Consider the following 24,615-nt stretch of genomic DNA (forward strand, 5'->3'; position numbering starts at 1 on the left):
CTCATTCCCGGGGATACACTCATGGCCAGGCACCCACGTGATAGTCACCGGATGGAGAAGTGAAGGAATGTTGCTCAGTATGCGTGAGACTGTCTTTGGTGCTATGCCTTGAAGGGAGTATCGATAAGCGCTCTGGGAATCAGTGCAAATTTCTGTAATGGTAGAATCTGCGGCCGCATGCACCACTGCTAGGGCTAGTGCAACCCCCTCAGCCACGTCGGGGCGCGCCGTTTTAACGGACGCGGAAATGCTAATGCGCCCGTCTTCTGTCATGGCAGCAGCCATGGCCGTTCCTTCAAGTGGGCCTACCGCAGCGTCGACAAAGAGGACGTCTTCACGATTTTTGTACCTTCGTATGTAATAATCAGCGCGTGCCTTGCGTGGGCCTGGATGGCGTTGTGGATTCATGTTGCGCGGCAATGGTTTGAGTTGCATGTGTGCCGCGACCCTTATTGGAATAGGCGACCATGCTTCTTCATATCGCATCGTGTCACTTGATTCAAGCGCCAGGGTTCGGAGCAGGTTCCGCCCTGTAGGTGTCTGAGAAAGGCGCAGGAGCTGATTGCTTCTCTGTGCTTCTATTATTTCTTGCACTGTATTATGCAGACCTGTCTCTAGGAGGAGAGTAGTTTTGGTGCGCATCGGCAACCTCAATGTGGTTTTAACCGCCCGTCTGATTAGACTGTTAGCCCGTTCCATTTGCTTTTGAGTGAGATGGTGATACGGAAGATGATAAGCGAGGCGACTAACCACCAAAGCCTCAACAATTTGCATGGTGTCCTTTTCAGATAGACCATGATTGCACGACGCAATCCGGTGGATCAGTGCTGAAATTTGCTTTATCTGCTTATCAAGAATGTTCAAGGTGTAGTTTGCGTCTAAGTTTGATTGTATGTGTAGACCCAATACCCTGATTTTATGTACTCTTGGCACAGGTTGACCATGCACGTGCAGGTCAATGCCTGGGTCGTGCATGCGGGGTTTAATTGTAACTTCGACTTTTCTGGCGAACAGTGGAGGCCCATTCTACTAATACACCGCTCGATGACGTTGATGGCAGTTTGTAGAATGTCTTGTGCCTCCCCAATAGAGCCATGGCACACCCACAGGGTCATATCATCGGCGTAATAAAATGCCTGCTGTAATTTAGAAATATCAGCAAGCTCTTTGGCCAATGGGGCCAAGGCTACGTTGAATAAAAGTGGCGATAGGACAGCTCCCTGGGGTGTACCCCTGTTTGGGCGAGAAAAAGTGGCGGATGTAAGTGTACCTAATCTAACCTCGGCGGTGCGGTTTTCAAAAAATCTTTGACATAATGCCAGGTCCTACGACCACAGCCAGTTGTGGCCAATGTCTTGAGAATGTGTTCGTGACCTACATTGTCGAAAGCCTTATGTATGTCTAATCCGAGAATGGCTCTGGTTTGGGCTGTCTGCCGTTTGGGATGAAATAGAGTCTCTTTAACCTGCAAGAGGACATCCTGCGCCGATAGATTGGGGCGAAAGCCAAACTGGGTGTTGAGAAAGAAATTGGTAGTTTCTAAATGTGGCTGTAATCGACGGAGAACAACATGCTCAAAAAGTTTACCTACACCGCTCGTGAGCGAGATGGGTCGTAAATTTTCCAGAAGTAGTGATTTGCCTGATTTTGGAATCAGATTAATCTGTGCATGTTTCCAAACACAGGGCAGTGTGCCCTTGCTCCAGTGTTCGGTAAAGAGATCCGTGAGCTCCTGTAGAGACACGTCATCTAAGTTTCCGAGGATCTTATATGTTATACGATCCAGCCCTGGTGCAGTGTCCCGGGTAATCCAAGCAAGGGCCTGTTTTACCTCTGCAAGCGTGATATCTGCATCCAAGTTTTCGTCCGGATCAGGGGGTGTTAAAGGGAGTGCGTTCAGATCCGCCGGTATAGGGGCTGAGGAATGTAAAGGTTTTTTATGTGTGTCATAATGTCTGCGCCTTTTTGCTCTTCTAAGTAAATGAGCCGTTGTGTAGCGGTGTGAATGTGGTTTTTGGTCGACGTGGGATCTAGAAGGGCCCTTAGGATGTTCCATGTACGTTTTGTGCCAAGTGTTCCTTCCAGTGTCCCACAAAAGTTTTCCCAATTGGCTTTCGCTAACTTGGTGGCATACTGTGCAGCTTCCTCTGTGACTGCAGCGATACGTAGGCGAAGTTTGCGGTTTAGCCTCTGACGCTTCCATCGTTTACAAAGGCTTCGTCTGGCCTCCCACAGATAGAGGAGGTGGGGGTCAACTTGAGGTGCATTTGGCGTGTTCTTAATCTTTTTACCAGACCTAACAACAGCATCTTGTATCCTTTGAGTCCAAGACTCTATAGATTGCGGAGTGGTATCCTCCGCGGCGATATATGTGCGGAGTTTATCCCAGTCAACGAGGGTCTGCATTTTAGGTCGGCAAATTTTAGAATTTTGCGTTATCACAGTTCGAATCACATGGTGGTCGCTACCTAATGTATCCGGCAGAACTTCATGTGTTTTTACTATTACATGTGCACTAACCATGGTCAGGTCAGGCGTGGTATCCCTAGCGGTGCTAGTGCCTACTCGCGTTGGCACGGTAGAGTCAGTAATTAAGGTAAGTGCGTGGTGCATCATGGCGCTATGTACAATTACCTTTCGGTGAGGTACTTATGTAACCCCATGCGGTATGGCGTGCATTAAAGTCACCTACTATAATGCGATGTGTGGACCGCGTTTGAGCAAGAATTTCGGGTATGCCAGTGCCCTTATCTTTAGGGGTGCTGTATATGTTGATTACCAAGAGTCCTTTACCCGATGTGCGATTCGACGGGATTACCTCAAGAGCAGTGTACTCGGTTCCATTCTCTAATGAGCTTCTCGTAGGGGTCAGATCTGTGAATGGAAGGGTTTTATGAATAAGAATAGTGGTGCGCGATGCTACCGATTCCACCTGATATCCTTGCAGATAGAAAGGGACAGACCCCGTCTCCTGCAGAGCCACTGTATGAGGTGGTTCAGCGGAGTGGTGAATGTAGGCAGCCAATTGAGAGTGTTTTTTTCTGATGCTTCTACAGTTCCACTGTCATATGTTGATATCAGATGAATTTTGATTTCCGGATGGAGAAGGCAAGCCTGCTCTTCCGGGATTTTGTCGATTACTAGAATTCGCCATGTTGGGTCGTTGTGGGAGTGGAAACGCCCGATTGTGGGCTGTTCGCCTGCGCTGTGTGCTGAGAGGAAGCGGCGGCAGATTTGCGTTGTTTATGCTTACGGGTTGGTGATGATTGAGCTTTCATATCGTACAGGTGATTAATTGCAGCCTCAACTTTTTCCTTGCGGTGACTAATTGTAGCCTCCATTCTCTGGAGGGCCTGTTCTTGTTCGTTAATCAGTTGTGTTTAACAGCCTCGAGGCTATCACTTACGAACTTTAGAACTAGTTGTGTGAGGGCTTGAGTGAATTCTGGGGTTTGGAAATACTGGGCACACGTCTGTTGAACGAGGGCTGGTGAATGGTGACGGATGGGCGAGTCAACCTTCGGTGGCCTTGCATGACACAGAGTTCGCGCTTTTAGATAAGGGTTAGCCAATTTATCATTGTACCATCTTTTTATTAGGCCCTTCCCCAGAATATGTCACGTTGCTCACGTTTGCTGTAAATAGATTGCCTGTTGTATGTATTATCATGTGTGCTGCGAATAATAAAATTCAGTTGGTAGTCGGCGCTCGCGTTGTCCTCTTTGCTTTCCTTGTCTCGCCTTTCGTTTCACTTTTCTTCTAGCACCTTCGTGCTCATGCTGCAGCCCTTATTACCATGAATTCCAACCAACTACCACAAGTAGCCGTTCTTCTCCAATGCATTTCTAGCGACACTCCCATGTCCTCTCCAAAGTGTCCAACCTTCCTCTTCCAAGTGTCCAAACCTAATCTTTATCCTCTCCCGAACAGCCACCATGCGGGCGCCGGCCCTATAACCCGGCTCGTGCCACTTTCCTATCAGGGATGCTATGTCACTCTGATAAAACGCGCGATGCTCGTCGCGGCCCGAGAGGCGGGAAAGAGGTATACGCGCGGTGCGGCGGCTCAGTTCAAAGAATGGCGGTACTTTCCTAAAAATGCCCATAGTCTTTATGGCCAACGACACCGCGGTGCCTTCTTACGGCTACCAGAGAAGCTAGAGAGAGCGCACTGCGAAAGCGCATCCTTTTCTACCTGCCAACCTACGCTTTCGCTCCCTTGAACTGCGCGCACACCGAAACGACAGAAAAACCGCAAGGCGTCCCATTTGCATGCACCGAGGAAGCACTTAGCGATTATATCGCGACAAAAATATCTAACTAGCAGGGGCAGTTGCTGTTGTGCGCCTTGGTTCTAGACTCTCCGCAGCGGTGTTAACACGCATTTTGCGTCAGTTTTTTTTTTTTTTATCTACGCACGTGGTAAGATTACTGAGCAGCCCTGTCTCTTTGCGAAGCACGCGTGTTTTTGCCGCCGCGGAACGCCTGGAAAGAAGGCGAAGCAGCAGCGTCCAGCGAGCTCTGCCCCTACAAGTTAGATATTTTTGTCGTGGTATCATTGCTCGGTGCTTCCGCGGGGCACACAGAAGTGACACCTTGCGATTTCCCTGGCGTTCCGGAGTGCGCGCAGTTGAAGAGAGCGAAAGCGCAGGCTGGCACGTAAGAAAGGATGAGCTCGCGCAGCGAGCGCTTTCAAGATTCTCTGGCAGCCATGAGAAGGCGCCATGGTGCTGCTGGCCACGCGCTCCCGTGGTCTTCAAACTTTTGATCGCCAATGTACGTTCATATCAAACGTCGTGGGGTGTAAGTATGTTCGCAACATTACATTAGTCCATTTCATTGCAGGCAATAGTGGGCCTCGGCCGGCACGACAAGTAAATTCATATCATACTGAAATTCATACGAGCAGTCATCGTATCACTGTATACATTATAGCAAAAAAACTCTGGCAGTTGATCAGTGCTTGTGTCGTGATCTTTTCTCATTAAGATGTTATTTTCTAATGAGAAGTCACATGGATGCAGAGAAGCATGTACTTTCACTTCACATTAAGAAATCACACTAAACATACAACAACCATGAGAATCTGCCAAATCGTTGATAGAATGTGTAAAACATTCAGGCAGAATGTGTAAAACAAAAGTCATGAGCACTGTTTTCAAATGCACAGTATGCAACTAGCCCAGCAGTTTGTCAATCTGATGAAATGAACACAAAACAGCTTAGAAACAAATTTTTATTGTTGATTTACACACATTATTTTCTGTATATGTGGTTACTCCGAAAGCTTCTTCACGGCACCCAGTACACGTCTTGTTTCAGGCGACAAAGACAACAAAGATAATAAAGAAAACGATCAGCACGGCGAACACCTTGATCATGAGCCACCGGTTAGAGGTCACCGACTGGAAGTAGCGCAGGATTTCTGAATGTGCAGCCTCCACGTTTAGCGATGTGTCCTCTACATTGGCATCAATCCTGAAATGGTATCAAGCCATAGTGTGTCAATACTACAAACAAAAAGCCACCCAAAATAGAGCAGTCTCCCTTCACCAATATGACTGTGTAGTTACGGGTCTTCCGGAGCCAAGCAAAAGACAAATTCTCTCACAATGGTGTGATTAAACAGCATTTTGTGCCCATCCTGCTCGACAGCAGCCACATGAAGCAGGTGATCTTAAGTTAAGCCTATGTACACGACTCAGAAAAGGGAGCTGCGATGGCATCGTGGTTAGAGCATCCGCCTCGCATGCAAAAGGTCCGTGGTTCGAACTCCGGTGCCGTGCAGTTCCCAATCGGATGAAAAGAAAAATCCGCGTGGTGATGAAACTGCATTGAGAGGCCTGGGGTGTAGCCTCACCGGTAATCACCGCCGGTAACGCACTCCCACACCAGAGAAGGATTGGCCACCCTGGTGCAGTATCTGGCCACTAGCTCCCACATGCATACGTCAATTAACTCACGGCCCTCAGTCCTCAACAGCTGCGAAGCAACTAACCACGGCGGCGCTCACATCTACAACGCAGCAAAGGGTGCAAAGAATCTCTGGGTCCGGACAGGCGGCCATTGGAGCCTGAACTTGGCAATGGTTAACGCTACAACCTCATCTAGTGGGGCAAGTCTAGCTGTACTATTTCAGGACCTAGAGGGTGTTAAATGGGATATAATAGGGCTCAGTGAGGTTAAAAGGGCAGATGGGGCCTATACGATGCTGCAGAATGGACATGTCCTTTGCTATCGAGACTTGGCTCACAGAAGAGAACTGGGAGTGGGGTTCATTTCACGGAAACATAGCTGGCAACATAGAGGAAAACTATAGCATTAATGAAAGGGTGGTAGGTATCGTAATTAAACTCAATAAGAGATACAAGATGAAGGTGGTACAGGCTTATGCGCCAACATTCAGCCATGATCAAGCTTCAGGTGAAAGCTTCTATGAAGACGTGGAATCGGCAATGAGTAAGGTAAAAACACAATATACTATACTGATAGGAGACTTTAATGCAAAGGTAGGAAAAAAGCAGGCTGGAGACCAGGTAGCAGGAGATTATGGCCCCGGTACTAGAAGTGCCAGAAGAGAGCTATTGGTAGATTTCGCAGAACGCAATACTTTACGGATTTTTAATGTACCTTTTACCAAAAACAAGGCAACAGCAAGTGAACATGAAGGAGCCCTAATGGCGAAAATAAGAAGGAAAATGACTTTATAATGACTACACACCCAGGCATCGTGCAGTATGTGGAAGTGGCTGGCAAGGTACAATGCAGTGACCATAGAATGGTACGGTCTCGAATTCGCCTAGACTTGAAGAAAAAACGACAGAAACTGATACGCAAGAAGCCAATCAATGAGCTAGCACTAAGAGGGAAAGTACAGGAATTCAGAGTCTCGCTTCAGAACAGGTACTCTGCTCTTATTGAGGAGACCAACCTTAGCGTAGATACAATGAATGATAATCTGACGAGTATCATTACGGGGTGTGCTGTGGAAGTCGGAGGCACGGTAGTTAGACAGGACACTGGCAACCTTTCCCAGGAAACGAATCTCATTAAGAAGCATCAAAGCATGAAAGTCTCAAGTACAACAGACAAAATAGAACTGGCAGAGCTTTCAAAGTTGATTAATAAGCGTAAGGTATCAGATGTAAGAAGGTATAACACGGAGAAAACTGAACACGCTCTGAAAAACAGAGGAAGCCTCAAAGCAGTGAAGAGGAAACTTTGGATAGGCAAAAATCGGATGTATGCACTAAGGGACAAACAAGGCAAAATAACTACCAATATGGATCGGATAGTTAAAATAGCAGAGGAGCTTTACAAAGATATCTACAGTAGCCGGGACAACCACGACCTTAATACTATAAGAACTAGCAGTAACCCAGATGACACCCCACCAGTAGTGATTGAAGAAATCAGAAAAGCCTTGGAGAGCATGCAAAGAGACAAAGCTGCTGGTGAGGATCAAATAACATCAGATCTGCTGAAATACGTAGGACAGACTGTGTTAGAAAAACTGGCCACCTTGTTTACGAGGTGTCTCCTGACGGGAAGAGTACCAGAGTCTTGGAAAAATGCTGACATCATCTTTATACATAAGAAAAGAGATGACAAGGATTTGAAGAATTACAAGCCGATCAGATTGCTCTCCGTGGTATACAAGCTATTTATAAAGGTAATTGCTAACAAAGTTAAGAAAACATTAGAATTCAATCAACCAAAGGAAGAAGCAGGATTTCGAACAGGCTACTCAACAATCGACCACAGTCATACCATCAATCAGGTAATAGAGAAATGGCTCAGAATGTAGTCAACCACTATACATAGCCTTCATATATTACAAGAAGGCGTTTGATTCAGTAGAAATATCAGTAGTCATGCAGACACTGCGGAATCAGGGCGTCAATGAAGCATATATAAACACCCTGTAAAAAATCTACAGGGAATCAACTGCTACCATATTGTTTCAAAAATAAAGCAAAAGAAAACCAATCAAGAACGGTGTAAGGCAGAGGGATACAATCTCCGTAATGCTATTTACCGCGTGCTTACAGGAGGTTTTCAGAGGCCTAGAATGAGAACAATTAGGGATAAGAGTTAATGGAGAGTACCTTAGTAACCTGCGCTTCGCCGTTGACATTGCCTTGCTGAGTAACTCAGGGGACGAATTGTAACTCATGATTACGGAGTTAGACAAGGAGAGCAGAAAGGTGGGTCTTAAAATTAATCTGCAGTAGACAAAAGTAATGTACAACAACCTCGGAAGAAAGCAGCACTTCGAGATAGGTAATAGTCCACTTCAATTTGTGAAAGACTATGTCTACTTAGGGCAGGTAATAACCACGGAGCCGAACTATGAGACTGAAGTAACTAGAAGAATAAGAATTGGGTGGAGTACATTTGAAAGCAAGCACTCTCAAATCATGACAGGTAGATTGCCACTATCTCTGAAAAGGAAGGTATATAACAGCTGTATCTTGCCGGTACTTAGCTACGGAGCAGAAACCTGGAGACTTACAAAGTGGGTTCTGCTTAAATTGAGGACGATGCAGCGAGCAATAGAAAGGAAAATGGTAGGTGTAACCTTAACAGACAAGAAGAGAGCAGAGTGGATTAGGGAACAAACGGGGGTTAAGGATATAATAGTTGAAATCAAGAAGAGGAAATGGACATGGACTGGGCATGTAGCGCGAAGACTGGACAGTCGCTGGTCATTAAGGGTAACTAACTGGATTCCCAGAGAAGGCGAGAAGGTTACGGGAGAGACAGAAGGTTAGGTGGGCAGATGAGATTAAGAAGTTTGCGGCTATAAATTGGCAGCAGCAAGCACAAGACCGAGTTAACTGGCGGAACATGGGAGAGGCCTTTGTCCTGCAGTGGATGTAGTCAGGCTGATAATGATGATGATGACACGACACAGGCCTACTGCTCTACATAAGCAGCATGCCACTGGTAAGTACTTTAAGCACACCTGTGCTGCATCGACATACGTGTGTGTGATGTCCTGCCAAGAGACCCTCATGACACAAGTCGACTGCTTGGAGGTGAACCTTTTAAAAGACCTTTGCCAAAATGAAAGTAATTCGTGCCCTCAGCGTCATGCCTCAGTGATTTCTGTTACACCAACAGCAAAGCATGCGACTAAAGTGCTTGTATGAAAACATTAAGAAAATTAGAGTTCTCGAGCACTTTAGTTATGTGTGCAGGACAAAAAGTGCTCTATGAACAAAATAATCCTAATAAGTGCTAGTGCTTCACACATCAGAGCATATTTGTTAAAGTGAACTTTAACAGATGCGGGCAAAAGGCGTTTGCAAGACAAAGCAATCGAACAAAGCACAGTTCATTGTTCTAGAAAATACAAGATGCTTTTTTGAACGAGATGTGGCAACACATTTCTAAGTAATCATCAAATCACCTCTCTCTAAAAGAGTTCATTTCCTTATGAATAAACTGTCGCAAAACCATTCCGAATGCATTAAGTAACAGCAAAGTTACAAGAATTTGATGCACATCTCGAGCGCTTTCGCTCTTATTATTATATCCTAGCAAGCATACTTATTACGATCACAAGAGAGCACGAAGTTAAGTCCAGACATGAATGTGCAACATGACTTCGAGCCGCTGAAATGTTCAGCTCACTTGAGTGAAATCATGAGTGTGCTGGTGCAATGCTACAGTGCGACTAGCCCTGTAAATGCAGTGCAGGCACTTCGCAGCACATCAGTGTGACGGTGAAGCTTACAATGCTTAAATCAGCCGAAAGGCTGTCTCCGTGTGCCTTTGGGTACTGTATTTACTCGATTCTACCGCGCCCTCGATTGTAACGCGCACCCGGTTTCCACGACGAAAAAAAGAAAGTAAGACATCGATTGCAACACGCACCCATTTTTCTTGTTGGCCCGCACGATCCCACCACTCTGGAAAACGACTCCTTTCGCGAGCGTCTTCCATCTAAATATGAGGTACGGGAGAAGCTTGGGCCTATCTGACGTGCAACGGAGCATTGCCGTGACTCTTGTTTTACCGTGGCCCGATGTCAGCACGCGAACTTGCTTGCTTCGCCCCCTTCTTCTCGACGGTTGTGGTGCCAGGCATGTCGAAGTAAAGAGGCGCCTGATCGGCATTCCCAATTTGCCCAAGCAGGTAGCCGTTGTTGTGCCGCAAGTTTAGGACGAACCTCTGAAAACTGTGAAGCTTTTCTTCGTACTCCTCCGGAAACTTTTGGCATATGCCCGTTCGCCTTCGGAGGAAAAGCTTTTTCTCTTCATAGAGTTAGTTAGCCAGTACCTGCTCGCTTTAAACTGGCTCCGCATTAGCCCTTTTTTTAAGGCTAACTGCATAGCCTGCACTTGGAGCAGTTCTGTCGTCACGGGCCGCTCACTGCTCAATCATATACTCGACGAGCAGCTCTTCAATTTCCAGAAACCGACCCTGCTGTGGTCCACTAAAGCCTTTGCGTGAATGTGTGCTGTCGACAATATTCTGCTTTTGTTTCCGTCAGTCCAGCACGCGGTCGTTCGGGCCACATCGCGGTCCGAACGACCGCGATGCGGCCCGATTTCCTCCGTTTCGGCATACGCGATGACATTTCTTTTAAAAGCAGCATCAACGTGCACTCGACGAGTTTTTGGAGTCGGCCCTTCCATGCCGTCGATGCTAATGCAGTACAAGATGACGAACTCCTCAGCACACGTACGAAGTGCCGCACATGGGAAACACATAGGCAGAAATGGCCGACGTGCCATGCCGACGCACGTAGGGGGAGGCCATTTGGGAAATGCCGATGGGAATAGAATGACCGTATTCATTTTTTTTTTCGTACTCGATCCTAACGCACATGTGATTTATGAACTCGTTTAACCGGAAAAAAGGTGCGCGTTAGATTCGAGTAATTATGGTATATGACCAATGTCGATTTTGGCGAGCAATTTCTGGCTGATTGTGACATTTGATTGCTAATTCTATGCCATATGCTGTGCTATAAAACCTGGCGATCATGTTCATAGGAGCCTCAATTCAAATGTTCAGAGGGCCAGTAAACAATCACACAGCCCAAAATGTGAAAACCCATATCAGCTAGTTTTTCGCCTTGCATTCCTACCCATTTTGTTGGCACCTGTGGGAGTGCTATCCACCCCTGTAAGGTCGCTTACGCAGGAAGGGCCGGGGGCCTTGGCACGAGCGCCTCTGGTGAGTCAGAGCCGGGCTGAGGGGTGGTGCCACCGCTTTCTCCTACTGTTGTAGAAGGGGACGAGGTCCGTAATAGGGACGCCGACACACCAGCTGGTGTGTCGGCGTCTGCTTGGGGGGCGAGTGGAATGAAGGCGTGGAAGCGGAAACTGAAGCCTCCGACTTCTGCCCACGTCATATCGAAGGTGTTGGGCGTGAACGAGGCTGGCATGCGGTGTTCCCATGAGGAACTGGAGGCAAACGATACTTCTACCTCAGTGTTGTTGCGAGAGGTTCGTCCCTCGCTGGAAGCCACAGTCGTGGAGGGGGAGGAGGAAGGACCAGCTGTCACCTTCCCTTCGTTCGAGGCCTCGGAGTGGGTGGCAGCGACATGGCTGTTGTTCTGCTGAGGCTTGCGCTTGGAGTGTGCCGGTTCTGGCTGTGCATGCTGCTGCTGAGTGGATGCCGATGTCAAGGTTGCCGAAACGGCTCCCTGTTGATTTGCCTTGCGGCGGCTTTTCGGTGGCATCTGTAGCTTATAAAAAAGCTGCGTGCAAAAGAGCGCGGAGCAGCGACAAATGGGAATGTAAAAAGCCCTCGGGATTATTTCGGCACAAAATTTTATGATCTGCCTTCATATGTTCCTTCTTGGCTTTTGCTTTATGATCTGTCGTCACGTAATGATGATTTTGCTGCAACACTCGTGTTGTCGCCACCGAGGTGAGGAATACCAGACACTGCTGGCGATCCAATTTTTGCTTTTGATGAGGCATTTAAGGCTATTGCCTTACGTTATGGCTGTAGTTCCGTGAAATTGCAGATGCTGCTGGTGTTCGGGGAGGATGTTGCAGCAATCAGGCAGGACAATTGGTCTCTTACTACACTCATATATATAGCCGTCATTTATAACATGAATATTTTATAAATTATATTAAGTGGTGGCTGAAGACTACTCCTCACGTTTGGAAGCATCGCAATTGGTATCACCAAACGAGAGTGTGCTGCATCTTAACAGTCAACAAATGAGTATCAGTAGCAACACTGCCTCGTGATCACTGCCATGGGCAACGCTAACATTACTACGCCTGAAGCTGAATAGGAGCCCATGGACACCACATGAGTTATCGGCGAAACAAGCGACAATTATCATGAACTGTGTCATAATGAATGCGTGCTAGAATGCGAAAAAGCGTCCGTGTCTACAGTCATTCAATCTCTATTGTACTAGCTACCGAATTAAGAGGCCAGAGGGAAGGAGAAAGAAACAGAGCTGAGCAGCCAGATATTAGGCCTACAACAATCCATCCACGAATACACATACAAGCTCAAGCAACTGATCACAGGCTGCATTTTTCAAGCCTGTTACCTTGGCTCGAGTTGAGAGTTGGCATTAGACTTCAGACTTTAAAAGCGCTTGTTCAAAACATAGGCCATGATTGCAGAAATCGCACCGCATATGGAGGTGTTCTCGTTTCGCAACAATTTCATTTTTTTAAAGCCCTCAAATAGTGAAATGACCTGGCATAGTTTCTCATTTTCTGACACTTGCTTTCTCTCGGTGGCTACACATGTAATAAATTATTGCGAAGAGAACGGATCACCTAAATCCCGGGAAGCAGTCTAGGGCATTTTGTGCTATTTAGCGCATGAACTCAAGGCTTGCGCATAATGCGCTATGCCACTAGACAGTAGCAAGCATCAGGGAACATTAGGCACTGATGCTTTCAGTACCAGCTCCTGGCAAAGGTGTCTCTCAAAAATCAACTTTCAGTTAGTCAACAGCAACTCTCAGTCAAGCGAACGTCACAATGACAAAACGACCTTCTGTGGATTACTCACATGAACTATCTGGTATCAGCCTAGTAGACGATGTGTGGGTGCCTCAATCAAATAGTCGCGAACAGCACATGCGTTTGAAATGAGCTGGTTGTCCAGAACAACAAGTGCTTCAAGAGTCTCGTTTACAAGTTTCCATTATACCTTAAACAATGCGAATACAGCCGAATATCAAACCATATAGCAGCCTGGAATGCAGCCGCACATTCTTTTGAGCGAGGGACGACGCGGCGGCATATCTACTCCAGTTGCAGCGCCTGGCGGCGACACGCCACACTAACACTAACGGCCGCTTCCCATAGAAATCCGCTCTTTCACCCAGGCCCTGAAAAAAATAGAGGAAAGCGCTGGTTTCACAGATAGGCTGCATTTAGGATTCACACTCATCAAGCATTAGATGGCGTTGTGCTCGCGAGCGTTTATCACCACCACCATAATCACTATGGTTAGTGCGGTAGCGCCAGAAATGATGCCCCAGTGAGTCTGGGGGGCAGCACATGACACAATGGCGAGACTCTTTGGCGTGTGGCAGTTCGAGAACGGTCATCTTTTGCGGTGGGCCCGTGAGGATGGCACAGTGGGTCGTCACTTGTGGGCCTTCGTGGTGAGTTGAGCGTTGGTGACGCTGCTTTGTGTATGTTCTTATGCAAGTTGTTGAGTGCTGTGGAATACTGTGTAAGGTTGTTTTAGCGTGTTGATCACAACTGATGTATTTTGATTCGGTGACGATATCGTCGCTGTAAAAGTAGTTAGATAAATGTGTTTGTTTGGTTTCGACTGCATCTGCTCTGTCCGTTCGCTCCGAGAGTGACATTCTCGCTGTGAGAGCCCACAGAGCTAATAGCAGTAGGCGTTGCCCACTGCTGTGACTACACCCACTTTGCCAACACACTAAATTTCGGAGTATGTCACTCATGCGCAGCTAACGACCGAGCAAGGCTTCCTCGACATGTCGCTCATGTCGGGGCGGCGCTAGGGTCACTTAAGCAGCACGGCAAAGAACCGCTGTAAGTGCGCAGCACAAACAGCACCACTACACGGCTAAGGAATTGTTTTGTTGTGCAGAGGGCCAACTAAACCAGTGCAGTGTAATGTTTGCCATGATCAAGGTTACGTCACTTTGTGCATCAGAAGGATCAAACAGGTGCTGGAGATGGATGTAGGAATTGTTTTTCAAGGCACCTGCACAGCGTGTTGTGCTATGCATTGAACTAATCGTGTATGTTAGAGATATGATGCATTAATTCACTTTACCGAAAGCATTCTCAAAGGACATAGATATGAAAGTCCTTTGTTGTCGCGGGCCAAAAGATTGTGGGTTCGACTCCCACTGACAAAAAATTTTTTTTCTGCGCTTTCTGGTGTGCGCATTTTTTCGACCCGTGACTGATTGTTGTAAGCGGGCTTACGTCACTATGTAAAGATGTTACGATGCTTTGGCTATTTACCCAGAAACTCGGACGTCAAACACATGCGTGCTTTGCTTAAACTTAGCCAGCTGAGTCATCCTCTGGTGGTACCTAGCAATTTTGGGTTGTAAGTTTTACATCATTAAAGCGGGATGCTGCCCCACGCAGTAATGATTTAAGGACTCAGCTATGAGCAATCCAACGGGCCCATGACGTGGTGGTGAGGTTAGGCATATCTGTCCTGACGTGCGAGCAGCCCGCTACGTGATAGTTTATGCCCCGACAAACCTAAATAAAGTTTTTCCATACCATTTCCGTGACTGAAATGTGTCACTGAAGTCTTAATGGACCTGGGCATAAAATACTTTTGGGTCAATATTGTTATATTGAATGAAAGCCCATTGAAGATGGCTGCAGCAACTGATGTTCCACTTTCCTTTTGTGAACACAAAAAGAAGCCATGGGCTCATGGCTGCTGCTCATGCTGCAATGCAAGATTGTAGTAAGTGGGCTTACCTCGCTCTCTTGAAGAATTAACAATGCTTTGGCTATTTATATTATAAAATGCAGCCTCTTTATAGATGGGTCGCCAAGCTCTGCTCCCATCTCACACAAACACACGCACCTCTGCACCATCTCCTCTTGCTCCTTTACCATGACTGCCAGCTGCTGGAAAATGGAGCCCAGTTCCACAATGGTGCTCTCAATGCTGGCCATGGTGTCTGCACGGCTCTGTATGTATGCATCCTGCATGTCATTGTATTCACAGCATGTATCACTTTGCTGTGTCGTTTACCCCACAGGGCAGCCATGCTTAAAAGGAACGCAGTCATTAAACAGCCACTAAAGAAGAAAGAAGGGCAATGCCTTCCAAAAGCCACACTTTCAACCATGCACATACATTCAAATCCCACGATAAATTTTAAAAAGATGAGCAGATAAAGTTATCTTAGCAGAGTTTTGCTGTTGCACGATTAGTTGTCAACACACACTTTAAATTGAGCATCACAGAAGTACCAAATGCACTGATGACCATGCTTCACAAAAATGCTCGCTTCTGAATGTATTTCTCTGGAACTTTGGATGCTAATGCTTCTTCATTACATAAACCACAAGACCATCATCTGTGCCCTCCTTTGACCAGTCTTTGATCTTTGAGAGCTTTTTATTGCTCAGAACATTAGGACCAATCTCAACTGAGAAAATAATGGAAGCACCCTTCCCACAGGTTAGATTACATAGTAAATAAACAATCAAATGAGGAAAAAAAGAAACATCGCCTCTCACCAAACAGTTCCTTCACACTCCTACACCCCCCTTATTCCAGAGTTTGGTATCACCATTGTAGGAAACGTAGCCTGAATTTCAACAGCAAACCACTAAACTCAACAGCCAGGACTATCTGACTGCCATTTGAAGCACAGAAAATTGACTGAACATCAACAAAGTTCATTACACCCAGCCTTCCCCTAAGAGACAAGCTTTCCTGTTTATGTCCCTTCCAAAACTGCCCTCTTTTATCTTGCACCTGCTCGTCCAGCAGCAGCTGCTGTTGCTGCTGCAGCTGCCTATGCCGTGGTCCTTCGTCCATGTTGATGGCAAGAAAGTCTCCGGACGCCCCCTGCTGCGAAGCATACTCATCCGCTAACAGCACAGACCCGCCTCCCATGGCCGACGGGGGCAGCGCTGCATTCACACCATGGGTTCCGAACTGCTCGCGTCGGCTTTTTTGGTGCTTCAGGTTCTGCACAATAATGTGTCCACATTTATCACTTCACTATCATCAAACAGCAGTGTCACAGGTCAGAGCAGCTATGGCTTCATCAAGCAATGTCCTTCACTTTTTGGCACAAGGGCCGATTCAGCCCATGACCACCTTAATGGCTGATGTACCATGGCTGTAAATATAATTAGCTATACAATGAACATTCCCCATGGTCCTTAGGCCCTTCACAAGTGACAAAGCCAGACATCAATTTCACATAAATGCATGTGTCAGCAGGACTTCTGTCAAAATTTACGATGAAGTCATCCAGCAAACTAAAAAAACTTGAAGAGTATGTCAAATTTTTGTAACCATGTCTGTCAACCTGAAAACTAAAGAAAAGGAAAACTTTGCTTAGAAGGTACCCAGCAAGATCCCATGAAACACTGCTTTCCTGCAGGTGTAAGCATCCAATCCAGCCTGTGTAAATAAGTAACAATGTAACTGAAATTAAATTACCTGCATAGGCTTTCCAGTCAACTTGTCTAACGAAGCATTTTAGCCTCATAGAAATTATTTCCAATTATCTGCGCTGGCCCCTGTGTCTCTATTGTAGTTGTCCTCGTGTGTGTGCGCTAAAGCTTCATATGCAACAAAACCAACTAGCTTGTCGTTCCGTATTACTGCTGTTAAAGAAGTTTACACAAGGGGAGATAATACTTGAAAAAAAAAAAACGCTTCTTCGATCTGTAGCCTAGGACAATAAAGCGTTTGCTGTTTAGATAGGTATCTATCCTGATTTCAAATATGTAAACAGGTCTATAGCAAATTGCATAGTTTTGTTTTGTACCGTGACAATGTGTAAGGTGTAGTTATTTTGGACACACTTTTCTGTCACTATGGTTCCGAGGCTCACATTGCCTTACATTAACTGTAGAATACAAATAACTAACAAGAAAGTGCATATAAGACTCTTTGATGAACACGATAAATAGTCTGGCCCCCAGAAGTCGACAATGTGTAAGGTGTAGTTATTTTGGACACACTTTTCTGTCACTATGGTTCCGAGTCTTTAACGGCTCACATTGCCTTACATTAACTGTAGAATACAAATAACTAACAAGAAAGTGCATATAAGACACTTTGATGAACATGATAAATAGTCTGGCCCTCAGAAGTCGTGGTCATCAGAAGTACCAGCCATCAGAATCTGAACCAATACAACCACAATACAAGGCATTAAAATTTGTGACATCATGCTGACATTCTTGTGCTAAATTTTCAGCACAAAATGTGGCTTTATTTTCCTCTTAATTATCCCACTATGACACAACTAATCACTACAGAGTTGTAATAGATTAATTAGCTGTCTAAACTGATGTACTATTTAACTATACAGTTCCTTTAGGATAACTAGAATCATTATCCCCATCGCACAATAATGCAACAATTTTTTACTGCATCTTCAAGAGCAATGCAGTTCACACAATAAATTAATTTTTTCAAAGAAAGCTGACGAATGCTCCCGGAGAAATCTGCAGAGAAATTTCCAAAGAATAAGAACACTGTCTGCAGTAGCACAAAATATTTTACATGAATCTATACAGAGAAAAGGCTTTCTTGACAGTGTCAGCGCTATGCATTCACAATGAGCTCACTGCAGCTGTTAACACTTTTTCCTGAGGTCATCTAAATTAAATAAATTTTTTAGCATCTTCTAGTATCTTGAAAAGAGGGCTGTTGTGGTGTCTAGCACATTTTGTCAAAGAGCAGGTTTGGTAATTTTTAATGGTAATACAAAAATTCAGTGTGCATGCGATAAAAACAAAGCACATTACCTCTGTGCGAACTTCTAGGATGCTCTTGAAGTCGTTAGACATAGCTGCCAGTTTGGACTGCACAGAAGCAAATTGACATTATTGACACAAAGAATCACAGTATTGGAACAGAGCTTCCCTGAGATACTTTAATCACCGCAATGATTCAGGCACGAGCAAGAAATCGGCCAATACCCGCATGGCCTATTTGCTGCGTCGCCAATAGCGACATTACAAAGAAAAAAGCAAATGACTTTTGCCTGGTTTTGGTGCGAAACTGTAAACTCCATGCTAGCAGATGTTGCTTGATATTTGGATAATTGAAAGCACTTCAATATGTGCCATCTAGGCTTGGCTGCATTGCTGGGTCTGCAGTGGCTTTGTATGCATATTTTTTACTCTATAGACTGTTTTGCCAGAGCCTACCGGTCTCTAGAAACATTGTGCGTTCACCGGAAAAACACCCCTGGAAACTTCCGGTTTAGCTTGTTCTTGCGTGGTTTTAGTGTTTGTTGCTGGCCGCGACTGCTTGGGTTCAGATGTTTTATGCAGATAAAATTATTCCCGTGAAGCGCTGGCAACTCGAGCACAGCTGTGTCAAGTCAGGATGCAGTCTACATGCCTGAATTTATTTTATATGATAGTCAAAATGTTGTTTTCTGACTGATAACGATAGAAAGAGTGCCTGCACTGCAGCGATCACGCGAAAAAAACTGAATTCCCACTGAGAGCACGCAGGTTTGTTCTGCCCACTTCATCGAAGGCAATGTAAAGCTCAGCGCAGACTAATGGCACAGAGACGATACTCAGATGTTACACTAGTCAAAGGCCCCCCCGGTTACCGGGAACACACCGGTCGCTGTCCTCTTTCACTCGTGGCAAACAAGTGTACCGACACCTGAAATGGGTAGCAAAACGTAAAAGCTAACACTGAAAAGTTATCGCAAACCTGTTTATTTTATAGTTTAAGCGATATCAATGATGTGTACTGTTCTACACAGCACAGGACTCCAAGTAGCCGCGCTTGACATGAATCGCCGCACAACATGTACGTCGTGGTGTGCACGTTCCGTTGTCGTTGCATTTGATTTTTTTTTAAGTGATGCCGTCGAGTAGGCTCTCATCTGTGTGAGCAAATATAACTCATCACTTGTCTTTCTGTCACTAATGAACATCGCTACATTCAAGCTAATTTTTATTTTGGGTATGAACATTGACTGTATATTTAGACAGGCTTGACTTCAAAGTATGATTCATGAATAGCGAGTAAACCATAATAGTTCGTGTGACCCTGCAGCCGCAGTTGACTTATCACATCAGTGCATTTTACAATTTCTCAGTCACACGAACACATCAGATTGCGAGTGATTCTGATTGCCGCTGGTTTCTTCAAAAAGTGCGGTGTGACACAGACGCAGAAATAAGTGTTTTATCTTGAGGTTGGGTGCTTAGACGAAAACACAAACATGTTCGAGGTTCAACAAGAAAAGGTTTAGAGTTCTAGGCCAAAAGCTGAATTGAACAAATTCATTATGAATCGAGCGAATCTTCTCCTGCATGTCGACAGTGTTGGGGTGCTTTTAAGAGGTGGGCAGGGAAAAGACAGGTTCCCGGTCTGCGTCTTCAAAGCGCATCTACATCGTCGGCATGCAGAACCAACTGGCTCAATTAAGTTGGCTGACAAGCGTCTCCAGCAATTTATGCATTTTCTGTTTGTATAGGCGCGACCACTCTCAGAGCAGGCCACATAGAGAAGGGGGCCGTGCTTATCGGAACGCCAGGACGTATATTTTGCAAGGTGCCCGTCGGCCACGCGAGCCGTGCGCTACGTCGAGCCCCTTCATGTAGCCGCTAGACGTTGCCCCAAACACATCCTAAGAAATGTGCCAGAAATAATAGAGCAGCAAACTTAAACAGGCCACCAAAACACCACCAGGGCCTTGAAAAAGCATTGCTGGAAGTGCCGCACCAAAAGTTTGCTGGGGTAGGCCGTTCGGTGAGAGCCAGTTTGTTTACAAACACCGAAACCATCAATACGCCTCTCAAGCTCGGCCATGGGGTGAAGCGGTGTGCATTACGCCACCTCTCTTTGCAATGAATGGTCGCACGTCTCCCCGCTCCCGCCTTTCAACTGTGCTCTGCCAGTGCATCCCCATGCTCTGCATGCACCATCGTCTGGTCGCCTTGCATGTGCAGCCTTACGTGTGACTTGCTCCAAAGGTTTACTGCATTTACTCGTATAAAAGACACACCACACCCACTGTTTCGTCGAGAGAAATCAGATTTCTTTATTTCCGCGCATCATAGATGCACTCAAAACTTGGTCGTGATCAGTAGTTTTGCAAATGAGTTCTGTGGAAATCCACAAGGTGGCGCAAAAGTCCTTGTGGCTTCGTGCTACAAACAGGTGGTTGTCTTTTTTCCCCTTCTTAACCCTCCCACCACCTCATGGATTTCGACAGAGCTCATGTGCAATACTTGTGTCCATGTACTTCGAGCTGTCAATGAATTCACCCTCATGCCACCAATTACTAGCTTCCTGGTTACCTCAATTGATAGAGCAACTGTCCCAAAAAGGCATTGGTCCTGGGTTTGCACCCCTGACTAGGATGAATTTTTCAGCAACTAAGAGGCTCTTCTTAGAATAGTTATGTACCGTATTTGCACAGTAGTAAATTGATGCCCTCTTACATCAACTGGAGCGAGTAAAAAAAAAGCACGCTGTGGCAGCTGATCGGTGCCGGCATGGCCCCAGCCGCTAGCAGGCCACGTGCACTCCACATGGAACAAGTGATCGCATCCTCATTAAGTGCGCTTCAAGTTTCCTCGCAGAAAAAATGTCGTTATCGTGTTTGCTACTCATCCTCAAACTCAAAACAAGCTTTCACCTTTGCTACCACTATGCGGACTTGCACAAGCTCGACAGACTTTTGTCATTGTTGATTTTCCGGCTGCAAACCTAAACATTGTAGCATGCACGCTGCTCTTGAAACAGTGCTTGAAGGCTATCTTTTCGATGCCCGATGTTCGTGTTGTCTAGTACAAACTTCCCGCGATAACATGTAGAACCGTAGGCTAGGCCTTATCAGCATTGGTTGCTTTTTGGTGGCAGTTGCCGATGTTCTTCAAAGTTGCAGTTTTGTACGGAATCAATGTAGCTCTTTGCGGTGGCTCTGCTTAAAAGAAAGGGGGTACACTGTACTAGAAGGAGGCAGTTTGCTCACTGAGAGGTTCATGTCGCCTCCGAGAGGCGGTGCAGCTCATATTTACACCTGAAGCTTTCTAGCGGGTTCAAAAGTGCAGCTATTGCACGCTGCTGTTTTGCCTGTAAGAAAAGACATAGCTACGATGCGTATGCAACGTTTCTGTGTGTTGTGAAATGAATAACTGCCACTGTGACAGATTTACGGAGGGTAGGTGATGTGTTAAACCGCTATTACATGGAAGAACACTCCTCCATGCAGCCGCTGCAGTAAGAGGGCATGTAGTTGGAAACATTCGAGCTTTTTTTTTTTTTACCGGCACATTGCACAATGTCCAATGCTCTTTCTCCACTGTAGCCATAATAGCAACTTCACTCCCACCTTTCGAACCCTACTATGCAAATAAAAATGCCTCATTTTGCAATTATTATTTTTTTATCACATATGAGCCGGTCTAATTGTAACCAACCTACTTAATGCTTTTTTGGGGGGGGGGGGGGGGGGAACCATTCATGGGTGGAATCACTTGGCTTTAGGATAAATGTGTCCGCATCGTGATCTCAACAAGCTTTTTATTTCCACACGTGGATCATACAAGGTATCAAGACTGGTTGGACTCTTAGATGAATGTGGTTATAACGGACCCTCATAACTCGGCAAAATTAGTCTGTTTTGCGAGTCCTTTCGACTAGGCACAGACAGGCCTTTATCAAAGATGCGATCAGTACACTGAGTTCGAGTCTAAGATCAGATTCCCACAATATACACAGGGACATACACTATTGTGATTCGTAAGCACAGAGTTCATATTTGTTGAAACTTAGCAAGAGGAAGGGCCAGTACACAAACTAATAATCAATAAATAAAAAATGAAAATGGCAAAGGAGATGGGGCTACGTGTGCAATTCGAGGGGGGAAAAGCACCACAATAAAAAAAAAACAAGTGACCTCCAGAACCGTTTTGCAGTTTTCCTCGTCTCTCCCCTCATTCTGTTTCAACGAATTACGATGGTGTGTACCTCTGTATATACCACAAAAATCTGTTTTTAGACTTGAACTCAATGCATCGATCGCATCTCTGACAAAGATTGAGACCCCAGTTGAAAGCTCAGAATAAATGTTTATGTTTTTCACTGAACTTTATTTCATATATTTAAACCCAGTTAGCCAGTAATATTCTTTTGAAACTATATATATTGCCACATTCCTTCCTCAAGTTTTGTTATCACCCGTTGCACTGTAAGTCATGTTCTGCGCAAACCGCACCTGCAGTGTTTGAGAAGCTTCGGTACTGTTGTTGATCATTTTGTTAAGATTACGCGCGCAATGCAAACATTACAAGTTATTCTGGAACTTACGTGCCCGTTATCGATAACGCTAGAATATTCGAAGGCACATGTATAAATGCCGATGCACTTCACCACTTGTCAAATGATCGACGACCAACACTCTGGTCCCCTCTATCAGTGCCAGTGTGTATCGCTATAATCTTAGTTTCTGATTACCAGCCACAAGTTCGGCCAAATAAACAGCTGGAGGGGGAGTTCAGTCCATGCACCGAACTCCCCCCTCCAGCCATGAGCCAAGCCCCAAACGTGACGAAGACACCGACCACATCACAGACAGCCGAGCCAGCCCTCGACTGAAAGGACTACCCCCCGCAGCATGGACTCCTACCGGACAAGCCAAAAGCTGCAGTGACTAAGACAGGCAAAATGACGGCCACTGTGTCCCCTGTAATAATAGTGATGCAACCACCAAAAGAGCCACCGAGCTTCCGTGGATCGTCTAGTGAAGACCTGGAGACCTGGCTGGAGACCTACGACAGTGTGGCCACTCTTACTCACTGGGACATGGAAGAGAAGCTGTGTCCCGTCTACTTCTACCTGGAAGATGCAACAAGGACCTTTTTTGTAAATTGGGAGTCTGGGCTTAAAACCTGGGATATCTATCGTAGCACATTTCTGGACATGTTAGGGAGCATCACCTGCAAGAGAAGGGCTGTTTCTCTTCTGGAGACATGGGTACAACTTCCAAACGAGAACATAACGATCTCCATCGAAGAAATGACCTGTCTGTTCCGTCACAATGACCCAGAAATGCCCGAGGAGAAGACAGCTTGTTTCGTCATGCGAAAGATTAAACAGGAACTCGCATGATTGATGGAACACCCACTGAAGACCGTTCAGGAATTCCTCTCGGAAGTGACTACGATCGGAAAGACACTAGAAATGCACACACGGCAATTCAATTACCGGTCGATGCCAGGTTACGAAGATATTCAATCGCTATGTTCAGAAGACCTGCGCGAGACCATAAGAGCCGTGGTGCGAGAGGAACTTCGCCGAATGATGTCGTCGTGCCAGCCCCTAATTGCCTCAATCGCCGACATCATTCAAGAAGAAATCCAGCAGTTGCTGGGACCCCCGAACTGCAACAGCCTCAGCCGCAAGCGATAAGCTACGCTGCTGCAGCCCGACACTATGCTCCCCTTCACGCCAACGTCGAGATGCCACACTGTCGCAGCTCCGCTGCCAGCCACTGCCACCATCGACGCCATACCATCCATCTGCCGGTTAGCGCAATACTCCAAGGAAAACCGATATGTGGCACACCCCTGGCCACCGACCTCTCTGCTAACCTCTCTGCTACCACTGTGGAGAGGCGAGCCACACCTACTGCCCCTGCCAGTATCGCCAGATGGGACTGCGTGGTTTCGCTATTGACGGGCCATGTCTACAGCGAGGTGAAAAACCACGCGACATCACCGACTACCTCACAGCAGCGCAATCGACACCCCGAAAATCTTCCCATTTCGCCGTCCCTTAGCCGCTACATGTCGCCTCACCGCCGGCGGTACACTGGCTATACCCGGGCTATACTTAGAAAACCAAAGGCAGCAATCGATGGAGGTGCAGTTTCTGTATGACAAGCTGCCGAAGATCCCCAGCCGCCGACGCGACGATACCTCATGAACCTACTGGAACATCAACATGGTCCCGACATCGAAACTTCACGGCCAGAAGATCTGATGACGCAACATCGAAGCAGTGGTACAAACCGTTGTAGGCTACGAACTAGCGACCTTAACGTTCTCATCAAGGGCCACAGCATCACAGCTCTCAACGAGACCGGAGCCGTCTACTTCGTGATCAGTGGGACATTAGCCGCAAAGTTGAAGGAAGTTAGGACAGCTTGGGAAGGCCCCGAAATCTGTACAGCTAGAGGTAACCTAGTTGCGCCGGCAGAAATCTGCACAACCAGAGTCACCATCAACAGCCAGATTTATCCCACAAGCTTCGTCATACTACAGCATTGCTCGAGAGATGTCATCCTTGGTATGGACCTTAATGGTGCCATCATTTACCTGAGAACAATGTCGATAACACTATCCAGAAAAAACCACTGCTGCCGCACACACCATCAGGAACAGGGCTGCCACTGACTTCCGAGTGAAATTTGCCAAATGATAAGTGAA

At 46.2% G+C, this 24,615-nt stretch overlaps 1 protein-coding gene across 1 annotated transcript in view; it reads right to left on the minus strand.

Moving 5' to 3' along the window:
• Positions 1-5,220: 5,220 nt before the first annotated feature.
• The window catches only part of Syx5 (syntaxin 5), a 58,657-nt gene continuing 39,262 nt past the window's right edge, over positions 5,221-24,615 (minus strand). The window contains exons 7-10 of the mRNA XM_037419213.2: positions 17,956-18,012; positions 15,941-16,156; positions 15,038-15,159; positions 5,221-5,476 (exon numbers count right to left, since the gene is read on the minus strand). Of these exons, the coding sequence (XP_037275110.1) occupies positions 5,317-5,476; positions 15,038-15,159; positions 15,941-16,156; positions 17,956-18,012 (555 nt within the window). The 3' untranslated portion in view covers positions 5,221-5,316. The remainder of the gene's footprint in view (positions 5,477-15,037; positions 15,160-15,940; positions 16,157-17,955; positions 18,013-24,615) is intronic.

The sequence above is a fragment of the Rhipicephalus microplus genome, chromosome 6 (assembly GCF_043290135.1).
Source record: "Rhipicephalus microplus isolate Deutch F79 chromosome 6, USDA_Rmic, whole genome shotgun sequence".
Lineage (NCBI taxonomy): Eukaryota > Metazoa > Arthropoda > Arachnida > Ixodida > Ixodidae > Rhipicephalus > Rhipicephalus microplus.